Source organism: Lutra lutra, chromosome 4, assembly GCF_902655055.1.
Source record: "Lutra lutra chromosome 4, mLutLut1.2, whole genome shotgun sequence".
In the NCBI taxonomy this organism is placed as follows: domain Eukaryota; kingdom Metazoa; phylum Chordata; class Mammalia; order Carnivora; family Mustelidae; genus Lutra; species Lutra lutra.
The window spans coordinates 116,451,568-116,475,005 of NC_062281.1; the positions used below are offsets into that span (position 1 = coordinate 116,451,568).

The 23,438-nt window shown below is 41.3% G+C and overlaps 2 protein-coding genes across 9 annotated transcripts in view; one reads left to right on the forward strand and one right to left on the reverse strand.

The window, feature by feature from the left end:
* CNN3 (calponin 3) overlaps positions 1–1,508 on the forward strand; it is a 29,077-nt gene extending 27,569 nt beyond the window's left edge. For all 3 annotated transcript variants that reach the window (XM_047725769.1, XM_047725768.1, XM_047725770.1), the window contains one exon: positions 389–1,508. In XM_047725769.1, coding sequence (XP_047581725.1) covers positions 389–730 — 342 coding nt within the window. In that variant the 3' untranslated portion in view covers positions 731–1,508. The remainder of the gene's footprint in view (positions 1–388) is intronic.
* The window catches only part of SLC44A3 (solute carrier family 44 member 3), a 113,937-nt gene that overhangs the window by 6,964 nt on the left and 83,535 nt on the right, over positions 1–23,438 (reverse strand). For 4 of the 6 annotated variants that reach the window (XM_047725767.1, XM_047725763.1, XM_047725766.1 and 1 more), the window contains 3 exons: positions 5,556–5,693; positions 3,295–3,531; positions 1,977–2,159 (listed from right to left, as the gene is read on the reverse strand). In XM_047725767.1, coding sequence (XP_047581723.1) covers positions 2,055–2,159; positions 3,295–3,531; positions 5,556–5,693 — 480 coding nt within the window. In that variant the 3' untranslated portion in view covers positions 1,977–2,054. Of the gene's footprint in view, positions 1–1,976; positions 2,160–3,294; positions 3,532–5,555; positions 5,694–23,438 lie in introns of those variants that run through there. The other 2 variants (XR_007126606.1, XR_007126605.1) reach the window with 1 other exon arrangement.

The window sequence follows — 23,438 nt, forward strand, 5'->3', positions numbered from 1 at the left end:
CTCAAGTCGAGGGCCTGCAGAGTGTATGTGGTCCTAGTAGGTACTAGGACCTGTAGCTTTCCAGGCTGCCCACACTAGGCTGTGTTTTTACATTTTTTACTTAACATCTAATCCTCTCCCACATCCAAAGTGGGTGGTATTTTCTCCATTTGCGTATGAGAAACCTAAAACTAAAAGTCAGCTAGTTTGGTGAGGATCTGAACCGAAAGGCTGGTCTAACCTGAAAGCCAGTAAATACTGCTTCCTAGGAAAGATTGGGCATCAGGATTACTTGATAAGCTTGCTTATCGAGCTGTTCCCATTCAGTGTGAATTTCATAATTTATAGAATATTCATAAGAACAGACTTGAGCTGCGGTTTTCACTTTTCTCCTCTGTTCTAATACCAGGCGGGGATGTTAGCACCAGGCACCAGAAGAGACATCTATGATCAGAAGCTAACATTACAACCGGTGGACAACTCGACAATTTCTCTACAGATGGGAACCAACAAAGTTGCTTCCCAGAAAGGAATGAGCGTGTATGGGCTTGGGCGGCAAGTATATGATCCCAAATATTGTGCCGCTCCCACAGAACCGGTCATTCACAACGGAAGCCAAGGAACAGGAACCAATGGGTCTGAAATTAGCGATAGTGATTATCAGGCAGAATACCCAGATGAATATCATGGAGAGTACCAAGATGACTACCCCAGAGAGTACCAATACGGCGACCAAGGCATTGATTATTAGATCGATACAAGGAGCTCAGTATTTACCCCATTGTTTTTATCCAGTGAGAACCAAGCTAGCCTTGAGTAATTTTTATCTTGTCTTCCTAAAACACTATTACGCTTATTGTACCTAAAAGAAATATTGCCTTACACACATTCCCTTTTCCTTTTTCTGCCTCTTCCCTAAATAGTTGCCTTTTAGTGCTGTAACAGTTCAATCCTACAGCAGAAGCAATAACTCGCATATGAAGTAAAAAGGAATACTGTGAAAGGGGAGTATGCTTGTACAGCCAATTCTCTTATCCGAGACCTATGCATTTTTACAATCTACTGAATAAACTGGGATTTTCGAACAATAGGAAGCTTTTTTTTTTTTTTTAAACAGTTTAGTGTTTGGTTTGGTTTCTACATGGAGGACTAAACTCATGCTTAGAGCTACATGTGGTCTTCGCCAACTAAATTTAAGACGCAACATTTTAGAAATTTACATATCAATGTCTCTACAGTATTGTTTGCTAATTTTTAAATAAAGTCCTGATCCGTGTGCATTTGTGATCATACGTGTACTCATTCTCTTCCCTACGCTGACAAGATCTTTTCCGGGCGGTGTTTCTAAAGGAGCGCGTCCAGCGTCGGCCCGCAGACGCTCAGGTCTGGGCGGTGCATCCGCTCTCCCTGTTTGTGCCAATGTATCGATGTAGAGTTGCTCTGTGCTCTTCAACTGTATTTATTGCTGCATTTCTCAGCATAAACTTATCCCATTGTATTTTTATAAATAAATATTTTTTTTGAACATTCATACGAGCCACAGGCTGATTATTTTCTGGCTGACTTCCAGGTAGGTGAAGGCAGATTTTAAAACGTCCTCTTTCCCCAGGTGCTGGTCTAAACTGTCCTGTCACTGCTCTTCTGAATCCACACGACCACACACTCTGTGTCTGAGACCGAGGCTTAGCAAACGGAAAGGACCTGCCCGCCATATACGGTCAGTGACTGCCAAGGTCCAGACTCTAATTTGACCACGATCTGACCCTTGCTTATTCCACGGAGACACACACCTGCCTCCCGTTCATCGTAAGTCCCGCCTGGAACAGCCTCCACATCGCACTGAGGAGCGCTGGTGGGGATCGGGTGGGAGTATTTTATATTCCTAAGTGAATAAATACTCGTAAGGAGCCGCTGAATTAGGAACAGGATCTACTTTTATGGTATTTTTTGGTGTTCTAATGGCTAAACAATAATGACGAAAATGAAAAAGAATAGGGTCCATCAGCCTTACCATTTATTCTGTGAATGGCTCTTAGAAGAAGGCAACTTTCCAGGGACAACTAACCAACAGGCACCTATCGTATCACAGGCTGGAGTTCCGCTCCCTCCTCGTTCCTCGATGCGTGCTCAGCACCCTGTGCCCTCACCGCGTTCACTCTGTTGATCCTTTTCACAAAACTCTGAAAAACGAGAGAATGAGTGAGACCAGTGTTATGTTTCCGCACTTTTGGCAAACACTTGACCATATCGTTTAGGGGAATTTCAGCCTTAAAAGTTTCCCCTGTTGAATTAAAATATTTTAGGGGATAGATGTCCAAGTGGATTTTTAATCAGGAAAGTACAAGTTGGAGAAAGAAACCCCAGTTAGCTTCCTGCCACCATCAGAAACCATTTCCTTAGGGTACAGACAACTAAAGTGCTATTGTATTTTTAGGTTTTATATGAAGGAGGGTGAGAATACATTTAACTTTAAACCCGAGAAGTGCTTGTTAAACTTCAGGGCCTGGCTGACCCGAGGAGTGCTCTGGATGTTGCTTAAAAGCCAAAGGACTTTGGGGCACTGCAACTCTTGATCTTGGGGTTGTGGGTTTGAGCCCCATGCTGGGTAGAGAGATTACTTAAAATCTCAAAAAAAAGCGCAAAAGGGCTTTAACATCTTTTATGGCACCAGAGTGGAAGAAAATGACTAAAAACATCACTTGACCCAGACCACACACAGGCTTCATTCAGTTGTTAAAATATCCCTGTCTACACCTGATAAGACAAATAAGCAACGACTGTGTTGGAAACAGCCGCCTGCTCTTTCCAGATAGAAGTGGTGTGGGACTTGACAGGGTGCGGCTTTTCCTGGGTGGGCCTCGGTTAACAAGGGGCCTGAGACCACAGATCTGTGGATACTGGCACAGAGGGTGCCACGTGTGTCCTCTAAAACACAGAGGGGTGACATGATGCTTGAGGAGGTGAGAAAGCTTTGGAGAAAGATCATCTGTTAAACCTCCAGGCCACCCAACAGGCCAGACCAAGCCTGTAGCACCAAAGGGACTTGGCCTGCTGTGTCCAGAAAGCCTGCCCAAGGCCATGTGGTTCATAGTCATCATTCAGCTTCACTTCTCTCCAGGGAGAAGGATTCAATAAGGCAAGTTGGTTCAGCCTCAGGAAACAACCCGAACCTCCAGAACTCCGGTCAGGCCACAGAGCCCTCTGGAAGAGAAAATGAGGCTAGCTAGGTATGAGCCCCCTTTATGTGCGAGTCTTCTACGCTTTTTGGAGATTTTGAGGATGGAGATGGCAACAGTAAGTGAAATGTTTGCTTACCAGAAACTCTTGGTCCATAAAGTAGGGCTTTTCTGACGATCCATCATTTGTTTCCAGGTCAACAGCAAAACACAGAAAGAGGGCATCCAGCACAGTTTCAAACACGGATAAAAAACTCTGGGCTACAAAGTAGGCAAAAAAAGCAACGAGCAGCAGAGGGATCGCCCACACCTGGAGTGCACGGTTGTAGTTAAATGCCATCAGTCCTCCAAAAACAGTGAAACATACCACCAACACCTGTCCGAAGAACAGTTTGTGGAAAATCTTTATAAATCGGGTGGTTAGAATATTAGAGAAATGATTTTTGGCAGTTACGAGTGATAATTTCATATACATCTGTATGTATATGTTTGTGCCCTATTACAAAGAACAACTGTTAGAAAATGTGGTAACAGTGAAATTAAAAAAAGAAGAGCCGTGATGATACCAAATGAAGGCCCAGTTAAAGTGGAGGAGGGGGAAGAGAGTAGATGTCTTCACATTTTCATCTGTGCCTAGTTGTTGTATTTATGTAGATGTAATGATACTTCAAAATTTTCAGTTTTTTCACTGATACCCCCATAAGCGTCTTCATTTAAAAACTTGGTAATAAGTGCCATTTTAAAGTAATGGTGCAACAATTCATTGAGTGGATATCCTGTCATTTAATACATGACTTTTACCATAAGGATTAAAGTAGAATTCCAGTGCTGGTGTGGGGAGATAATAGGATTAATCCAGGCTTTTGCCTTATGTAATTATTTTCTAGGATCAGACTTATAGACCCATATGTACCCGATTCTTTAACAGATAAAATGGAGTCCATCTGGAATCCCCATTGCCCTTGGATAGCCAAAAAGATGGACATGAACGTGTGAATGCTACTTCATCAAGAAATACAGGAAAGAGCATTATTGTCTAAAATAAAAGATAAGTCTTTTAGAAAGACTTGTAAACACTTAAAAAGTTTTTCTGGAAGTGGTTATTAGACAACATATCACCTGCAATCTTACCAAACTAACAAACAATATTACCCATTTAAATAAAACCACATAGATTATTTAGGCTGTTTTGAAGGGCATAATCAGTTTGTGCTTCTAGAGCTACCGTTGCATGAAAAATCTCTGGGGCCCAGCTGAGCCTTACAATATATGTGCAATTAACATACACCTGCGAAATCCACACACGTTATAACTTGTTACTGACAGTTAACTCTGACAGTAATGCACCAGGGACCTGTACCAAAGGGCACAGAGGCACAAAATGCTAAATAAGCCAGGAGTCCTTACTGACTCTGGCCAGGTCACAACCAGAGATCAGGATCTTTCTTGTTTGCTTTGGGGCACCACTGAAGGCCTCAGCATTCAAGTCCTTGAGGACGAATGGTTGGAAGAAGCCAGCATGTCCATCTTGGAATAGTGAAGACGTGGCAGGAAGGATAGGAAGTCTGTGGTCAAGAATCTGAAGGGCAGGCAACGAGTGGAAGTGGGATCAGGCAAACGGGTGTGTGGAATTAGGCCTGGTGGGTGACAGCCACATGGAAAGGGACACACCATGTGGCACAGTGTAAAGAACCTTCAACTTGAAGCATGGTCATGAGGGGCTATCATACCCCTTTCATCAAGATTTCAGTTACTCTTCCCTACAACCTAGAAAGGCCATGTGTTGTTACCTTTAGTTCAAATATAAAGACAGGTTCGGAGTTGCCAAAGACCCCAAGTTCAGGGCTTGTCCTTCACACCATGACATGTACTAAGATGCTCATTCACCACACTGCATACAAGACTACACACTATCCTTGAAAAATACTATTCAGATGGCAGTGGAGATACACCACTGGCTCCACCTAGGACATTCACAACCTGTCTTTCTATTTATGGACTTAATGCCCTTAAATAATACAGACCTTTTATTAGGCTCCAATACTATTTCCATTTATTTTATCACAACCCAGGGAATACATCCACTTTATGAGGCTAGTTGCATTTTCATTTTAGATCTGAAAAAGTGGGACTCCAAACGTTACAGAGAATTGGGCATAGCTAAGATTCAAATCCTGACTCTACGTATTGAGGGATCTCAGACAAGTTATTAAGCTTCAGTTTTCTCATCTGCAAAATAAGGTGCCTCACAGGAGGAAAGATTAAATGACAGAATGAAGCCCAGCAGCCACCAGAGGGCAAGCACTCAAGAAATATTCGTTCTCTTTCTGAACCTTGCTGTAGGGCTTAATGTTTGGATTCCAAGTTCCTTTATTTACTATTTTAGTGAAGACATCTCACCTTTCCTAGAAAAATGATGAAGTCTCCAAAGCATTGAACAGATGTTAAATGACTTGACTTCTTGGACAAGAGTTGGAGTGTACCTTGTGCTGATGTGCAAAAATCTGTTCCATTAATGGCAGTTGTGGTGTACGCATTCTGAAACAAAAGACGAAAGATGAGGATTCCTGCACTGTTTCAGAGATAATACAATGACAACACAGACTTATTTGCAAAATAGAGAAAAATGGTTAGTATACACCCACCATCTCTATCTATAACAAATCATTTCATTTGCAAAGTCCCTTTCCTGATTATTTACACATACATGTCCATCCAGTAGCAGTAAATGGAAAAAATAAACAAGTATTTCTGGTCGCTATGGTAGATGGGACATCCCACTACAAATACAAGGAAATGATGGGTAAAGCATAAACTTTTTTTTTTTTTTTTTAAATGCAGAGTTTGGGCACCTGGGTGGCTCAGGGGGTTAAAGCCTCTGCTTTCTGCTCAGGTCACGATCCCAGGGTCCTGGGATTGAGCCCCGCATCCAGCTCTCTGCTGGGCAAGGAGCCTGCCTCCCTCTCTCTCTCTGCCTGCCTCTCTGCCTACTTGTGATTCTGTCTGTCAAATAAATAATAATAATAATAAAAATTTTAAAAAATGCAGAGTTTGAGGGCAGAGGAGGAAGTTTAGGGGCTAGAAACAAAGCAGACCCTAGCAGTTAATGAGAGCTGAATCCACAGGCTCCATGGGCAGGAAATCAGAAAAAGCCTTTAGAGGTAGGGACTGGGGACTTAACCCCTTAGGGTAAGAAACAATATTCAGGCCCTTTGCTAGGGAACTGAACTGCCAGCATAAATTCAGACTTAACTAACCATCCCGAGAAAGTGGTAGAGAAATACGGGATCTGCCTGGGGTCACTGAAATTACTAGAGTCTGGGCAGGAGCAAAGCAAAACCAATTCCTCGTAAGCCAGGGAAGGTGGAGTCCCACAGACAAACACCCCTGAAGACAACGAAGTAATGGTCCTAGGAAAACTCTTCTGATGGCCCATGGAAAATAACATCACAACAGACAAGAGATCTGTACCCTGAGAACAATCTGAAAGTATTCCAGAAAGTACGTTCAAATGCTAGGACAAACACTGGGCTGCCTTATAGGTAGAGCATGCAACTCTTGATCTTGGGGTTGTGAGTTTCAGCCCCACGTTAGGTGTCAAGATTAAAAATCCTAAAAAAAAAAAAAAAATAGGGCGCCTGGTGGCTCAGTCATTAAGCATCTGCCTTTGACTCAGGTCATGATCCCAGGGTCCTGGGATCAAGCCCCACATCAGGTTCCCTACTCATTGGGAAGCCTGCTTGTCCTTCTCTCACTCCCCCTGCTTGTGTTCCCTCTCTTGCTGTCTCTATCAAATTAAGTCAAATTTTTTAAAAATTAAAAAATCTTTAAAAAATAGAAAAGATGCTAGGACAACAGAAAGAATAGTGACCAAAGGAATGAACAGCTTGGTATGAAAAGAGAAGAGGCAGAGTCAAAAGCAAAACCAAACAGAAAGTCTAGAAATGAAAATATATACAACTTAAGTGGTGCAGTGTCATTTTACACACCTGGCTTTTTTCCTTTAAATAATAAGCATTTTCATGTTGCTCCATGGCATTTATAATTTTAATTTTTAATATATATATATTGGGTGCGTGTGTGTAGCTAGGATATATCTAGACTTTTTCAAATATTTTGCTATTATAAAAACTATGCAGGGGGCGCACCTGGGTGGCTCAGTGGGTTAAAGCCTCTGCCTTCAGCTCGGGTCATGATCCCAGGGTCCTGAGATCAAGTGCTGCATCGGGCTCTCTGCTCAAGAGGGAGCCTGCTTCCCACCCCGCTCTCTGCCTGCCTCTCTGCCTACTTGTGATCTCTCCCTCTGTCAAATAAATAAAATCTTGGGGAAAAAAAAAAAAAAAAACTATGCAGGGGTGCCTGCGTGGCTCAGTTGGTTAAGCATCTGACCCTTGATTTCTGGCTCAGGACATGATCTCAGTGTTGTGGAATCCAGCCCTGTGAGGGGCTCTGTACTCAGTAGGGAGTCTGCTTGAGATTCTCTCCCTCTTCCACTACCCCTCCCCGACTTGCACACACTCCCTAAAAGAAATAAATCTTTAAAAAAACCCCAACAACTATGCAATGGACATCTTCATTTCTGGTTTTTGGATAATTTCTTGGGGATAAGTTTCCAGAAATGGGATCACTAAGTCAAAAAGGACAAGTGTATGCATTTGTGTGTTTTTATGTTCATGCAGGAAGATTTCTTGGATCTTTTTTTTTTCCAAAATATCTTCTTCTTATGACTACATAATTTCAAAACCATCTATTTCTTATATTTCCCTTTAAAACCTTTTATAAATGCTATTTGTACTGCAGTTTACAACACAGAATTGATAACTTCCCTGGGAAAATACACTGTAATATTACCCTCTTGGGTTTTGTCATTTCTTGTGGCCTAGGAGAAGGACAAGTATTTCACAATATGCAAATGAATCTTTTCCTACGTCTACTCAAAAACATTGTAAGGAAACCAATTTGGAATCTATTACAATAACCCACCTCCCAGTGATGCAGGTCTTACTCAGAGTGCAGGTCTTACTTACTCCTTATGACAGAGGAGATGGAGAATAAAGGGGTAGAACTAATTTACCAAACTCCCTCTTCACCAGGGCCAACTAGAGAGCAAGGTTTGGTTCTCAAAGACAAAGGCTGGGTACCCACCTCCCCTCACATGGTACTCTGCTTGCAGATGTCAGATGAATTCCCTGCAGAAATGCCTTAATGATATTCCATAAAGAACTTCTGTTTCATGATTTAGATAGAATGCATGTGAATTTTGCTTATAAAACCCCAAACTGGTTGTAGAAAGCTAACCCCAGTGTGGGGGCTTCATTCTTGAGTAGGGATGTGAAAACTCATTTGCTCATTACTTAACTAAGCATCTTCAATCATTTAAGATTCTAAGAGCCCTGATGACTAGTTCATTATCCTGAAAATACATTTGTAGGGTGGATGGGTAAAGAACAGCGTCATCATTTTTTACAGACTGGAAACCAGGATCAAGGGCATTCTCCAGATCCCTGGTAAATCAGACAGACCCCCCCACCCCAACACACACACACACACCTTTAACTTTCTGGACATTACACTAACAATTTTCATTAGGACAAAATGCTATTTAAAAGCATAGTGGTTAAGGTAGGCTCAGGCTCTGTTGCCGGATAGTCTCTGGGTTCAAATCCCAGTTCTACCACTACCTGGCTGTCAGTCTTGGGCAAATGATTTAACCTCTCTCTGACTTCAATTTCCTCATCTAAAAAGTGAGTTATGACACCTACTGCAAGGGGGTGTTGGGAGGATTAAAGAACATCCTCCCTATAAAACAGTCAGCAAAGCACCAGGCACACAGTAAGCCTGTAGTCAAGGGGAGCTATTCTCATCCTGACATCAGCAAGGACAACCTCATTTACAGCTGGGAAACACAGGCCACTCTCTTGGCACTGACGAGGTGTGGAAAGGACCCACCATTTCTTTATCCCTAGGCTTTGATCCCTTGCACTCTCAGGGATCCAGGAAGGGCAGGACTTGCTTCCCAGACCACATTCCAGGGCCCAGTACCAGCCTTTCTCTGCAGCCGCTCAAACCATATGCAGCTCAGTGGCTTTCTCTGCATTCAGGCTCTGTCCCCAGCCTACCACCCACTCCCCACCTTTAAACTGGGGTTCTTAATGTACTTCCCAGTCTATACTGGAGAATACAGGTTTTGCAGGGCCTTCCTTTTCCTGCTGATCACCACCTTGTGGTCAATGGAACGCTACTGTTCATGAGCAATAAAAATAGATTTTGCTTCTTGGCTAAAATGATTAAAAGTTAAAATGGTAATTTCTTGCACATGTGTTGACTCCGCAGATTTTTGGGGGCCTCTAACCATTTATCTTTTCTTTAATGTATCATGCCCACTGAAAGAGGGCATTAAAACCACTCTGACGGGGAAATTATAGATGCCTTCCTGCAGTTACTACACCACTAGTATTTTACCACAAGGTTCAACCCTGAGTGCAACAGAGAGACCTAGAATTAATGTCTGAATGAATAGCTGGAGGAGGGAAGCATCACTCAAGACACAGGATATGGATTGAGAATTTCTGCAGTTTCAGCATTAGCTAATTTATACTTCTTCTCAATAGAAGCTGCTTCCTTGTCAGGCAGCTGGAAGATGGATTACCTAAATGTTCAGTGTGGTAAGTCCTTGCTTGGAGCTTTTATATTTGCCTGTGCTGACAGAACTTGGGGTAGACATGCTAAGCTAATTTGCAGACCCTAACAATATGTGGAAAGGACTGGATATAATAAAGATTAGGTCACATGTTTTGTTGCTTGTGAAATTTAATCAGGGGATCCTGAAGGCTAATTCTTCAGCAAGAAAAGAGTCACTTCACCCTCTTAATTTATTACCAGACAACATTCAGTGTGCATGTTTCTTTAGAGCACCCAAACAAGTGGGTGCTTGAATTTCTGTGTCTTGAATGGAAAACAAAGATTCCCAGCTTGGTGCAGGAAGGGCAAGATGGCGGAGGGGTAGGGACCCTATTTCAACTGGTCCCCCGAATTGAGCTAAATATCTACCAGAACACTCTGAACACCCATGAAATCAGACTGTAATGTAAGATTATACACTTCGGGATCTCTACGGGGGGCGGAGGATCATCAGTGGATCCACCTTGCCTGGATTATGGCTGGTATTTTCAGCTACATATCCCCTCAACCACCTCTCACCAGAATGACTAGGAGGAGGAACCCCCAACAGAGGGAAAATTCAGACTGTGACCTCTGCCACAGAACCATTAGATATGGATATAAGCAAAATGTCAGAAATAGAATTCAGGGTAACAGTTATGCAGACAAAGGGTAGGTTGGAGAAAATCATTAGTGGCAACATAGAATCTCTAAGGGCAGAAGTGAGAGCTGATCTGGCAGAACTTAAAAATGCTATCAATGAGATCCAATCTAATCTAAATACTCTAACAGCTAGGGTAAATGAGGCAGAAGGTTGAATTAGTGATCTAGAAGACAAATTGACAGAAAAGGAGGAGCAGGAGCAGGCCTGGAACAAACAGCTTAGAAGCCATGAAAGCAGAATCAGAGAAATAAATGACACCATGAAACATTCCAAGGTCAGAATTATTGGTATCCCTGATGGGGAGGAGAGAGAGAGAGAGAGAGACAAGGAGAGAGAGAGAAAGAGAGAGAGAGATGACTTGAGAAAATCTTAGCTGAGAATTTCCCTAATCTGGGGACTAGAACAAGTGTTTGTGTCCTAGAGGCAGAGAGGACACCTCCCAAGATCAATGAGAGTAGAGAGACATACCGGCACGTGACTGAAATTTGCAAATCATAAAATAGAGAAAATGTCTTAAGGAGAGCAAGGGGGACGAGATTCCTTATGTACAGAGGGAGGAACATCAAAATAACAGCAGGCCTGTCCACAGAAACCTGGCAAGCCAGAAAGGGCTGGCAAGACATACTCAGGCACTAAATGAAAAGAACATGCAGCCAAGAATAATTTATCTGGCAAGGCTGACATTCAGAATGGATGGTAAGATAAAGAGCTTCCAAGAATGGCAAGGTTTAAAAGAGTATGTGACCACCAAGCTGGCACTACAAGAAATATTAAGGGGGGGTTCTATAAAAGAAGAAAGACCCCAAGAGTGATACAGTACAGAAATTTACAGAGACACTCTACAGAAACAAGGTCCTCACAGGCAAAATGATGACAATAAAACTGGATCTTTCAATAATCACTCTCAACATGAACTGCCTAAATGCTCCCATAAAACGGCACAGGGTTGCAGACTGGATAAAAAGTTGTAGACTGATAAGCTGTCTACAAGTGATGCATTTTGTTTTGTTTTGTTTTTGAAGATTATTTATTTATTTGACAGACAGAGATCACAAGTAGGCAGAGAGAGAGGAAAAGAAAGCAGGCTCCCTGCTGAGCAGAGAGCCCGACACGGGGCTTGATTCCAGGACCCTGGGATCATGACCTGAGCCGAAGGCAAAGGCTTTAATTCACTGAGCCACTCAGGCACCCCTACAAGTGATGCATTTTTAACCTAAAATTACATCTAGACTGAAAGTGAAGGGATGGAGAACCATCTTTCATGCCAACAGGCATCAAAGGAAAGCTGGGGGCAGTGATTCTCATATCAGACCAATTAAATTTTAAGCTAAAGACTGTAGTCAGAGATACAGAAGGACACTACATCATTCTTAAAGGGTCTATCCAACAAGAAGATCTAACAATTGTAAATATTTATTCCTCCAACATGGGAGCGGCCAACTACAGAAGCCAACTGTTAATAAAAATAAAGAGACATGTTGATATGAATACGTTAATTGTAGCGGATCTTAACATGCCACTCTCAGCAACAGACAGATCATCTAAGCAGAAAATCAGCAAAGAAACAAAAGCTCTGAATGACACATTGGACCTGATGGACCTCACAGATACATATAGAACATTCCACCCTAAAACAACAGAATATTCATTCTTCTCAAGCACACATGGAACTTTCTCCAGAACAGACCACATACTGGGTCACAGATCAGGTCTCAACCGATACCAAAAGACTGAGATTATTCCCTGCATATTCTCAGACCACAGTGTTTTGAAACTGGAACTCAATCACAAGAAAAAGTTTGGAAGAAATTCAAACACTTGGAAGCTAAAGACCATCCTGCTTAAGAATGTTTGGATCAACCAGGAAATCAAAGAACTTAAACAATTTATGGAAACCAGTGAGAATGAAGACACATCAGTCCAAAACCTATGGGATATAGCAAAGGTGGTCCTAAGGGGGAAATACATAGCCATCCAAGCCTCACTAAAAAAAAAAAAAAGAAAAATCCTGAATACACAAACTCTCTTTACACCTTAAAGAACTGGAAAATCAACAGCAAATTAAGCCTATCCCACAGACAAGAAGGGAAATAAGATTAGAGCAGAGATCAATGAGTTAGAAACCAGAGATACAGCAGAACACGTCTAGTTCCATCACATGGAACTAGAAGCTGGTTCTTTAAAAGAATTAATAAGATTAATAAACCACTGGGAATATTAATTGAAAATAATATATTAATTGAAAATAAAAGAGAAAGGACCCAAATTAATAAAATTATGAATGAAAGGGGAGAGATCACAACTAACACCAAAGAAATAGAAACAATCACCAGAAATTATTATCAACAGTTATATGCCAATAAGTTAAGCAAGGCAGAAGAAATGGATGCATTCCCGGAAACCTATAAACTTCCAAGACTGAATCAGAAAGAAATTGACAACCTGAATAGGCCAATAACTAGTAATGAGATTGAAGCAGTGATCAAAAACCTCCCAAAAAACAAGAGCCCAGGACCTGAGGGATTCCCTGGGGAATTCTACCAAACATTCAAAGAAGAAATAATACCCATTCTCCTGAAGCTGTTTCAAAAAAGCAGAAACAGAAGGAAAACTTCCAGACTTTTTCTATGAAGCCAGCATTACCTTGATCCCCAAACCAGGCAAAAACTCCACCAAAAAGGAGAATTTCAGACCAATATCTCTGATGAATAGGGATGCCAATATTCTCAAGATCCTAGTTAACAGGATCCAACAGTACATTCATTAAAAAGATTATCCACCATGATCAAGTGGGATTTATCTCTGCAATGCAAGGGTGGTTCAACATTTGCAAATCAATCAATGTGATAGAACAAATCAATAAGTGAAGAGAGAAGAACCACATGGGCCTCTCGATTGATGTATAAAAAGCATTTGACAAAATACAGCATCCGTTCCCGATTAAAACTCTTCAGAGTATAGGGATAGAAAGGACGTTCTTCAACTTCATAAAATCCATCTACAAAAAACCCACAGCGAATATCATTCTCAATGGGGACAAACTGAGAGCCTTCCCATTGAGATCAGGAATATGACAAGGATGCCCACTCTTGCCAGTTGTTCAACATAGTACTGAAGTCCCAGCAGCAGCAATCAGACAACAAAAAGAAATAAAAGATACTCATATTGGCAAAGAAGTCATACTCTCTCTCTTTGCAGATGACATAATACTTTATGTGGGACAAAAGACTCCGCCCCCAAATTACTAGAACTCATACAGCAATTCAGTAATGTGGCAGGATACAAAATCAATGTACAGAAATCAATTCCTTTCTTATACACTAACAATGAAAATATAGAAAGGGAAATTAGAGAATTGATTCCATTTACTATAGCACCAAGAACCATAAGATACCTAGGAATAAGCCTAATCAAAGAGGTAAAGGATCTATACTCAAGGAACTATAGAATACTCATGAAAGAAATTGAAAAAGACACAAAAAGATGGAAAAACATTCCATGCTCATGGATCAGAAAAATAAACATTGTTAAAATGTCTATGCTGCCCCTGAGCAATCTATATTTTCAATGCCATCCTGATCAAAACACCACTGGGGTTTTTCAAATGCTGGAACAAACAATCCTAAAATTTGTATGGAACCAGAAAAGACCCTGAATTGCCAAGGAAATGTTGAAAAACATAAACGAAGCTGGAGGCATCACGTTACCTGATTCCAGCTTTATTACAAAGCTGTGATCACCAAGACAGGATGGTACTGGCATAAAAACAGACCAAAGGAACAGAGTAGAGAGCTCAGATGTGGACCCTCAGCTCCTGTTCAAATAATCTTAGACAAAGCAAGAAAAAATATCCAGTGGAAAAAAGACAGTCTCTTCAATAAATGATGCTGGGAAAATTGGACAGCTATGTACAGAAGAATGAAACTCTACCATTCTCTTACATCATACACAAAGATAAACTCAAATAGATGAAAGACCTCAATGTGAGACAGGAATCCATCAAAATCCTAGAGGAGAACATAGACAGTAACCTCTTCGACATTGGCCACAGCAACTTCTTTCAAGACATGTCTCCAAAGGCAAGGGAAACAAAAGTGAAAACAAACTTTTTGGAACTTCTTCAAGATAAAAGGCTTCTGCACAGCAAAGGAAACAGTCAAAAAAACAAAGAGGCAACCCACGGAATGGGAGAAGATATTCACAAATGACACTACAGACAAACACAAGATCTTATAAGAACTTGTCAAAGTCAACACCCAAAAAACAGATAATCATGTTAAAAAAATGTGCAGAAGGCATGAACAGACACTTCTCCAATGAAGACATACAAATGGCTAGCAGACACATGAAAAAATGTTCATCATCATTAGCCATGAGGGAGATTCAAATGAAAACCACATAGAAATACCACCTTATGCCAGTTAGAATGGCAAAAATTAACAAGGCAAGAAACAACAAATGTTGGAGAGGATGTGGAGAAAGGGGAACCCTCTTACACTATTGGTGGGAATCCAAGTTGGTGCAGCCACTTTGGAAAACAGTGTGGAGATTCCTCAAAAAATTAAAAATAGAGCTACCCTATGACCTGGTAATTGCACTACTGGGTATTTACTCCAAAGATACAGGTATAGTGAAAAGAAGGAGCATATGCACCCCAATGTTCATAGCAGCAATGTTCACAATAGCCAAACTGTGGGAAGAGCCAAGATGCCCTTCAACAGACAAATGGATAGAGAAGAAGTGGTCCATAAATACAGTAGAATATTACTCAGCCATCAGAAAGGATGAATACCCATCTTTTGCATTGACATGGATGGGACTGGAGGAGATTATGCTGAGTGAAATAAGTCAAGCAGAGAATATCAATTATATGGTTTCACTTTCTTGCAGAACATAAGGAATAACATAGAGGACATCAGGAGAAGGAAAGGAAAAGTTAACTGGGGAAATTGGAAGGGAAGACAAACCATGAGAGACTGTGGACTTTGAGAATCAAACTGAGGGTTTTGGAAGGGAGGAGGGTGGGAGGATTAGGTGAGTCTGGTGGTGGTTATTAAGGAGGGCACGTATTGCATGGAGCACTGGGTGTGGTGCATAAACAATGAATCTTGGAACACTACAATAAAAAAAAAAGCAATGAACGTAAGAGTTTATGTATATATAAATGAATGAATGATGAATAAATAAATAAATAAATAAATAAATGCAATGTGGAAGAAAAAAAAATCCCAGCTTGACAATGGTAACACCTTAATATTTTATCTTCATTCTCACTCCCTTGCCCAGGGTTAAAGACTCCCTCTGGGTGTGGTTTGATTAGTTTTCAAAACTCCCATGGACTATCAGAAGCAGCAGGGGAGGGTGGGGGTCAAGGTCATAAACAAGGAAGGTCCTGCATGACAGTGAGGACTGGTGAACCATGAACTGTGGCTCAAGGGCAAATGTGAAAGAACATGAAGGAGAAGAGAAGCTCAGGCTGGGGGAGAAGAGAAGGAAGGGGCATGCGGGCAAGCAGTGGTGAGGAATGCTTCAGAGCAGTGGCCAGACTATGGTTCCTGAAGTTGGCTGTTCCCTGCAGGGAATCGGGGTGGATGGATGCCAAGGCTGGGCCAAGGCAGCAGCAGGAGCCAGTGGATGAGACTGAAGGGCCCCAAAGAGAAGTGTGGTGGGAAATGGGTCTGGAGGAGCCGTGAGCCAGACCTTGGTGGGGCTGACATGCCCTGCTGGGGAGCAAGGGGAGAGACTGGAAGTTTCAGGATTGTCACAGTCATTGTCAGCCTGTACTTCTGGGGGCTCTCCCAGGCTGCCCTGTGTTTTCCCAGGGTAGATCTCCCCTCATCACTATCTCCTGTTTAACCACAAAGCCCTGTACCTCTTCTCACCCATGCCTTTGGGGAGCCCTAAGCACCTCTGTAGGCCAACCTAGTGGGCTCTGTGTAAGTTATGCATAAATTCAGTACAATCAGCCATCCACTGAGCACAGTGGTGCCATTAGCAGTCATAACCAGGGGCCAGGGTGCCTGGGTGGCTCAGTCGGTTAGGCGGCTGCCTTTGGCTCAGATCATGATCCTGCGGTCCTGGGATCGAGCCCTGCATCAGGCTCCCTGGTTGGTGGGAAGCCTGCTTCTCCTTCTCTCACTCCTCCTACTTGCGTTCTTTCATGTCTCTCTCTCCGCCAAATAAATAAAATCTTAAAAAAAATGAATAAATAAAAGCCAGGGGCCAGGCACAAAGAAAATGAGCCCTTCTCCAGGGAGAAAACAAGAGTATTAGGAACTGTAATACTTACAGTACTCTTCCCAGGTACTCTGCTGCCCTCCCCGCTACTTCAAGACATGCCTTAGTGATATGTTCCAGATGGTTCACCATAGTCCCGACTTGTTCCTAATTTGTTTCTGTGCCCTTTCTCTTTTTCTTTTTCTCTTTCTTTTTTTCTCTCTCTCTCTTTTTTTCTGTCAGTAGGCAAGTGTGAAGCTTCCATGTGTAAGGCAATGAGAATAAGGAGTAATGGCAAGCATTCATGGAGTGCCCACGATGCGCCATGCCCTACTCGTATTCTACATTCTCCTGACTGGATTAACTCGTTTAATCCTCTGCAAACCTCAACTGGATGAGAAAGCTGTTGAGGAAATGAAAGCACAGAGAGGTCAGTCGGGTTGCACGTCCCTGGGTGCACCCATGCAACTCATGTTGCATCACTTACAAGAAGTAGATCTCTGACTCATCCAGGCCCATCTGCAGTAAAACATTTGCTTTGAGCTGTACTTTTGCTTTTCCCTCTAAAAGGCTCAAAATAATAAAGCAGTGCTCTCAAGAGATGTATCATTAAAAAGCACTAAGGATGTGGCAGGATGGCCCAGTGGAGAGGGCTGGGTTCCCAGCACATTGCCTCTGATGACTGGCTATGTGGCCTCCATGAAACAACGTCACTTCCACAGTTTGTAAAAAGTGTCTGCCCGCTCTCAAGCTCTGCACTAAAGATGCTTTATGCTTGCCCTCGCCTTTGCAGGGGCCCAGGCACCCTCCTCTTATCGGGCTATATAATCTCACCCATTTCTTATCACAATTCAGTGTAATAATCACTGTATTATTATTCCTACCTCATGGAAAATTCTAATCACTGAAGATAAAGGAAAGAGATTGAAGGATACTTTTAAGTAACAGAAAAGCTGAATTACCACTGTAATTTACTTTGAGAGTCGTCCAAGAATGTTAATCGCACCTTTGACACAGAAAGAACATTTTTGCTCCTCAAGTCAAAACTGAAGCCAGCGCAGCTCAGCCCCATGTCCTTCAGCATCTAAGGGCAGCTGTCTGTCGTCACACAAAACTCAAGTGGTTCCTTCTTTTGGTGGAGGTACTGTGAGCCCAAGGTTCTACTGATTCTTCAAAAAGGTAAACAGAGTCTCCCGCCATATAGGCAGGAAGGCATGTGCCAAAAACCACGCCATGAATAGCCAGCTTTATTTCTGGAATGCCTTCCTAATAAAGTCCTGATATTTATTAACTCAAAAATACAACAAGAACTATGAAAACAAACTTGAGGAGCTGGATGATGAAAAAACAACCCTGGTAGTCATAATTCCCTCAGAACTAAGAGAAATACAGTGAAATCTGAGCCCAGATATATCCCCATACATCTGAGTGTCCTTCTTGGGATTACAGTGAAAATTGCAGGGACCGCCCCACACCAGTTTCATCTCGAGCTCTGTTTTTATCACAAACACATGCCCAGGGAGGCAAATACAAATAGCTTCTGGGCCTCCCAGGGCCTTGCATTCACCCTTCAGAGCTCTTCAGGAGTTCACTAGTCACTAGTTGCAGAAGTCCAGTGAGATGGTAAGCAGGGGAGATATGCTCATCCCCCGCCAAGGTTCGGGCCAGGTAGAGGTGGGTGAAAGAAAGAACATGCCTTTGATGAGATCTGAGGCTGCCTATAAAGCCAGGCCAGGGCTGTCTTGTTTGCTCTTTTTAAATCTTTTGCTTCCCCCCGACCTCGCCCATATTTTTATTTAATTTCTAGTAACTTAATGTGTAATACTGATTTCAGGTGTAGAATTTGGTGATTCATCACTTACAGATAACACTCACAACAAGTGCCCTCCTTAACAGCCATCACCTATTCAGTACCCCCCCCCCCCGCCCACCTCCCCTCCATCAACCCTTGGTTTGCTCTCCATAGTTAAGAGTCTCCTATGGTTTGCTTCCCTCTTTCTTCCCCCTTCTTATTCATTTTTAGAATAATGGCTTTATTATTTTTATGCCCATTATAAGAAAATCAAGCAACATAGAAAGAAAAAAAAGAAGCAAGGAAATCACTCTGATCCCACTCTTAAGAAATAACCATTGCTAACATCATGTGGACTGTACCCCAGTATTTCTCTGCAAATATAGCAGAGAGAAGGAAGAATGGATGGACAAGCATAAGTTATAAAATGAAACACACTCTGTATGTTATTTTATTTTTATTTATCTTTAAAGATTTTATTTTATGTTTTTAAAAATTTTGTTTATTTATTTGACAGAGAGAAAGCACGCATACAAATAGGGGGAGGAGCAGGCAGAGGGAGAGGGAGAAGCAGCCTTTCCACTGAGCAGGGAGCCCGATGTGGGACTCGAACCCAGGACCCTGGAGTCATGACCTGAGCTGAAGGCAGCCACTTAAACTGACTGAGCCACCCAGGTGCCCAATTTTTAAAGATTTTAAAGCATCTCTACACCCAATGTGGGGCTTGAACTCACAACCCTGAGATCAAGGGTTGCATGATCCACCAACTGAGCCAGCCATGCATTCCTCTATTGTCATTTTAAATAAAAATACCATTGTTAATTTGACTTCGACAGAAGAAAATGAAACTAAACCAAAGTGAAGGAGTATTTGAATTTCAGGCAAATCTATCTTCACAAACTAGCCTTTCTAAAGAAATATTTCTAAAATCATTATTTAAGGGGTGCCTGGGTGGCTCAGTGGGTTAAGCCACTTGGGAACTAAAAAAATAAAGACGTAAAATACAACATCATACACATAAAAGATTAAGGATGGTAAAGAAGTCCTTTCAGAATGTGTGTGAACTTAAGTGACCATCAACTTAATATAGACTACATTATACTTAGGATGTTATATATGAATCTCATGGTAACCACAAACCCTAAAACAGATATATGCAAAATAAAAAGAAAGGAAGCCAAACATAACACTAATGAAAGTCACCCATCATAAAGAAAGCAAGAAAAAAAGAACCAGAAAAGAACTACAAAAATCACCAGAAATCAATTAACAAAATGATAATAAGTACACACCTATCAATAATAACTTTAAATGTAAATGGTCTAAATGCACCAATCAAAAGACATAGGGTGGTACAATGGATTAAAAACTAAGACCCATCATCTATATGATGCCTAGAAGAGACTGAGTTCAGACCTAAAGATAAATATAAACTCAAAGTAAAAGGATAGAAAAAGATACTCCATGCAAATGGAAGTGGAAAAAAAAAAAAAAAAGCCAGGGCAGCAGTACTTATATCAGACAAAATAAGCTTTAAAACAAAGGCTGGGGGCACCTGGGTGGCTCAGTGGGTTAAGCCTCTGCCTTTGGCTCAGGTCATGATCTCAGGGTCCTGGGATCGAGCCCCGAATCAGGCTCTCTGCTCAACGGGGAGCCTGCTTCCTCCTCTCTCTCTCTCTCTCTCTGTCAGCCTCTCTGTCTACTTGTGATCTCTGTCAAATAAATAAATAAAATCTTGAAAAACAAATAAACAAAAAAAGGGTATTACATAATGATAAAGGGATCAATTCAACAAGAGGATTTAACAAATGTGAATATCTATATACTCAATGTAAGAGCAACTAGATACACAAAGCAGATATTAATAGACATAAAGGGAGAAACTGACAGTAATAAAGTAGAGACTTTAACACCTACCTACACCAGTGGGTAGATAACCAGGCAGAAAATCCTTAAGGAAACAGTGTCTTTGAAGGACACATTAGACCTGACCGACTTAAGAGATATACAGAACATTCCATCCCAAACCAACAGAATACATAGTCAAGTATACATGTAACATTCTCCAAGATAGATCACACATTAGGCTACCAAACCAGTCTCAACAGATTTAAGAGGACTGAAATCATATCACGCATCACAACAGCATAAAATTAGAAATCAAGAAAAAACACAAACACATGGATGTTAAACAACATGCTATTAAAAAACTAATGAGTCAATGAAGAAATCAAAGAGGAAATAGAAAACAGATAAAGACAATAAAATGAAAACACAACTGTCCAACATTTCAGTAAAAGCAGTTCTAAAAGGGAAGTTTATAGTGATATAGACCTACCTCAAAAAAACAAGAGAAATCTCAAAACAAGAACCAAATCTTAGACCCAAAGGAACTAGAAAAAGAACAAATAAAACCCCAAGTTAACAGAAGGAAGGAAAGAATAAGATCAGATCTAATAAACGAAATAGAGTTTAAAAAAAATAGAAAAGCCCAAATGAAACCAAGAGCTGGTTCTTTGAACAGTTAGGTAAAATTAAAAAAGCCTTTAGCCAGACTCATAACTAAAAAAAGAGAGAGGACCCAAATAAATAAAATCAGAACTAAAAGAGAAGTAACAGCTGACACCACAGAAATACAAAGAATTATGAGACTACTATGAAAAATTATATGCGAATAAATGAGACAACCCAGAAGAAATGGATAAATTCCTAGAAACATACAATCTTCCAAAACTGAATCAAGAAGAAATAGAAAATCTGAAAAGACTAATTTCTAGAAACAAAACTGAATTGATAATAAAAAAATTCCCAAAAGCCAAAATCGAGGAGCAGACAGAATCACAGTGAATTCCACCAAGCATTTAAAGATGAGTTAATCCCTATTCTCAAAGTATTCCAAAAAACAGAAGAGGAAGAAAAGCTTCCAAATACATTCTACGAGGCCAGCATTATCAGGATACCAAAACCAGACAAAGACACTACACACAAAAAAGAAAACCACAGGCCAATATCCCTGTTAAACATAGATGCAAAATCCTCAACAAAGTAATAGCAAACTACATTCAATAATATATTACAAGAATCATTCATCACCATCAAGTGGGACTTACTCCATGGATATAAAGATAGTTCAAATATCTGCAAATGAATCAACATGATATGCCTCATTAACAAAATGAAGGATAAAAATCATATGATCATCTCAACAGATGCAGAAAAAGCATTTGACAAAATTCAACGTTTATGATAAAAAAATGGGTGTAGATGAAACAGACCTCAACCTAATAAAGGCCATATATGAAAACCCATTGCTAATGTCATCCCTGGCAGTGAAAAATTGAGAGCATTCCTTCTAAGATCAGGAACAAGACAAGGATGTCCAACCTCACGACCTCTTTCAACAAAGTACTGGAAATAAGTCCCAGCCACAGCAATCAAATAAGAAAAAGAAAAGGCATCCAAATTAGTTGAAAGAAAGAAAGAAGACCACTGTCTTTAGAAAGAAGTAAAACTGTCACTATTTGCAGATGACATGATACTATACGTAGAAAGCCAAATATGTATGATTTCACTTATATACCTACTAAAACACAAAACAAACAAAAAGCAGAAATAGACCAACAAATACAGAGAAATGATGGTTGCCTGAGGGGGAGGGAGGCAAAGTGGGTTAGGGAGAAGTGGGAAATGTCGACTTCCAGTTAGGGAATGAGTAAGTCACGGGAATGAAAGGCACAGCACAGGGAATAGAGTCAATGGTATTGTAGCAGTATTGTATGGGGACAGACACACAGTTGTTGAATCACTATGTTGTACAACTGAAATTAATATAACACTCTGTGTCGACTCTATTTCAATAATAATTTTTTTAAAAAAGAGTAACGATAGAGGTTTAAAGGAGATTGTCTCCCTAGAGAGCAATTTCTAAAAAAAAAAAGGGGGGGGTGGGTGAGAGTCCCCTCAACTTTCTCCCACCTCCTGATTTTAGTGAATTTCATTACTATTCTGCACTTCACAGTACCTGCAGGGCCCCTCTCAATCCCTCTATTGCAAACAATGCTTCTGTGAAGCTAACGTTTGTTGAATGATAAAGGAAGATGCTTTTTGACAAACCAAGAATGTTTACCAAATGATATGCCTCCATACAAAACCCAAAATCAATTGATTGGTACATTTGTTCTTTGGGTAGAATGTTAGGATTAAAAGGCACCCCAGACATCACCCAGGAAAAATCTTCTCATTTTACTGATGAGGAAAAGGGAATCTCTGCAGGCTCAGTGACCAGGCAAAGGTAACAAAAAAGGAACAGGGACTAGGTAGGTATTCACAGCCAGTGGCCCTTCTCCCACCAAATCCAGGAAAAGCCAAATCAGGGAACGCATCTTGCTGAACCTTGACCTGTCATGGGTGTGTGAGCAAAGCTCTGCCCTCTGCAATGAAAACCCACCAGAACAACAATTTGTTTAAAAATGACAAGGCACGTGCAGGGTCCCGGGCTGTGAAGACTTGCTGCCTTGGTCCAACATGCCCTTCACCAGCACAGAGAGCTCTCACAACCGCTCATCTCATTTGACCCGTGCATCATCAGCGGAGGCAATGACCAAACTCAGAATGGAGGCTTGATCTTCCCTCTGGCCAGAGGAAACTTCTGGATCTGTGAAATGGGAAATGCCTGTTCTGTTGTTTTGACTTCAGGCTTTATCAGGTAGGAGATTAAATAGATGGGCTGTCCCTGGCTAATGAAGACCCCTGGTTTCCTGTCTCCCTCACCCTTTTCCTTGACAAGGAACTCCAGGCAGCACAATAAAGCCACCGAGGCCACCGATCTGAAGTCCCATGGAGCACCACACAGTAACGCCATCACCCTCCTTGAGCTCTTCTGCCGCTGGACCTCAGTTTCTTCCTTAGTACACAGAGGATAACACCACCTGATACACAGCATCCCCTGGAG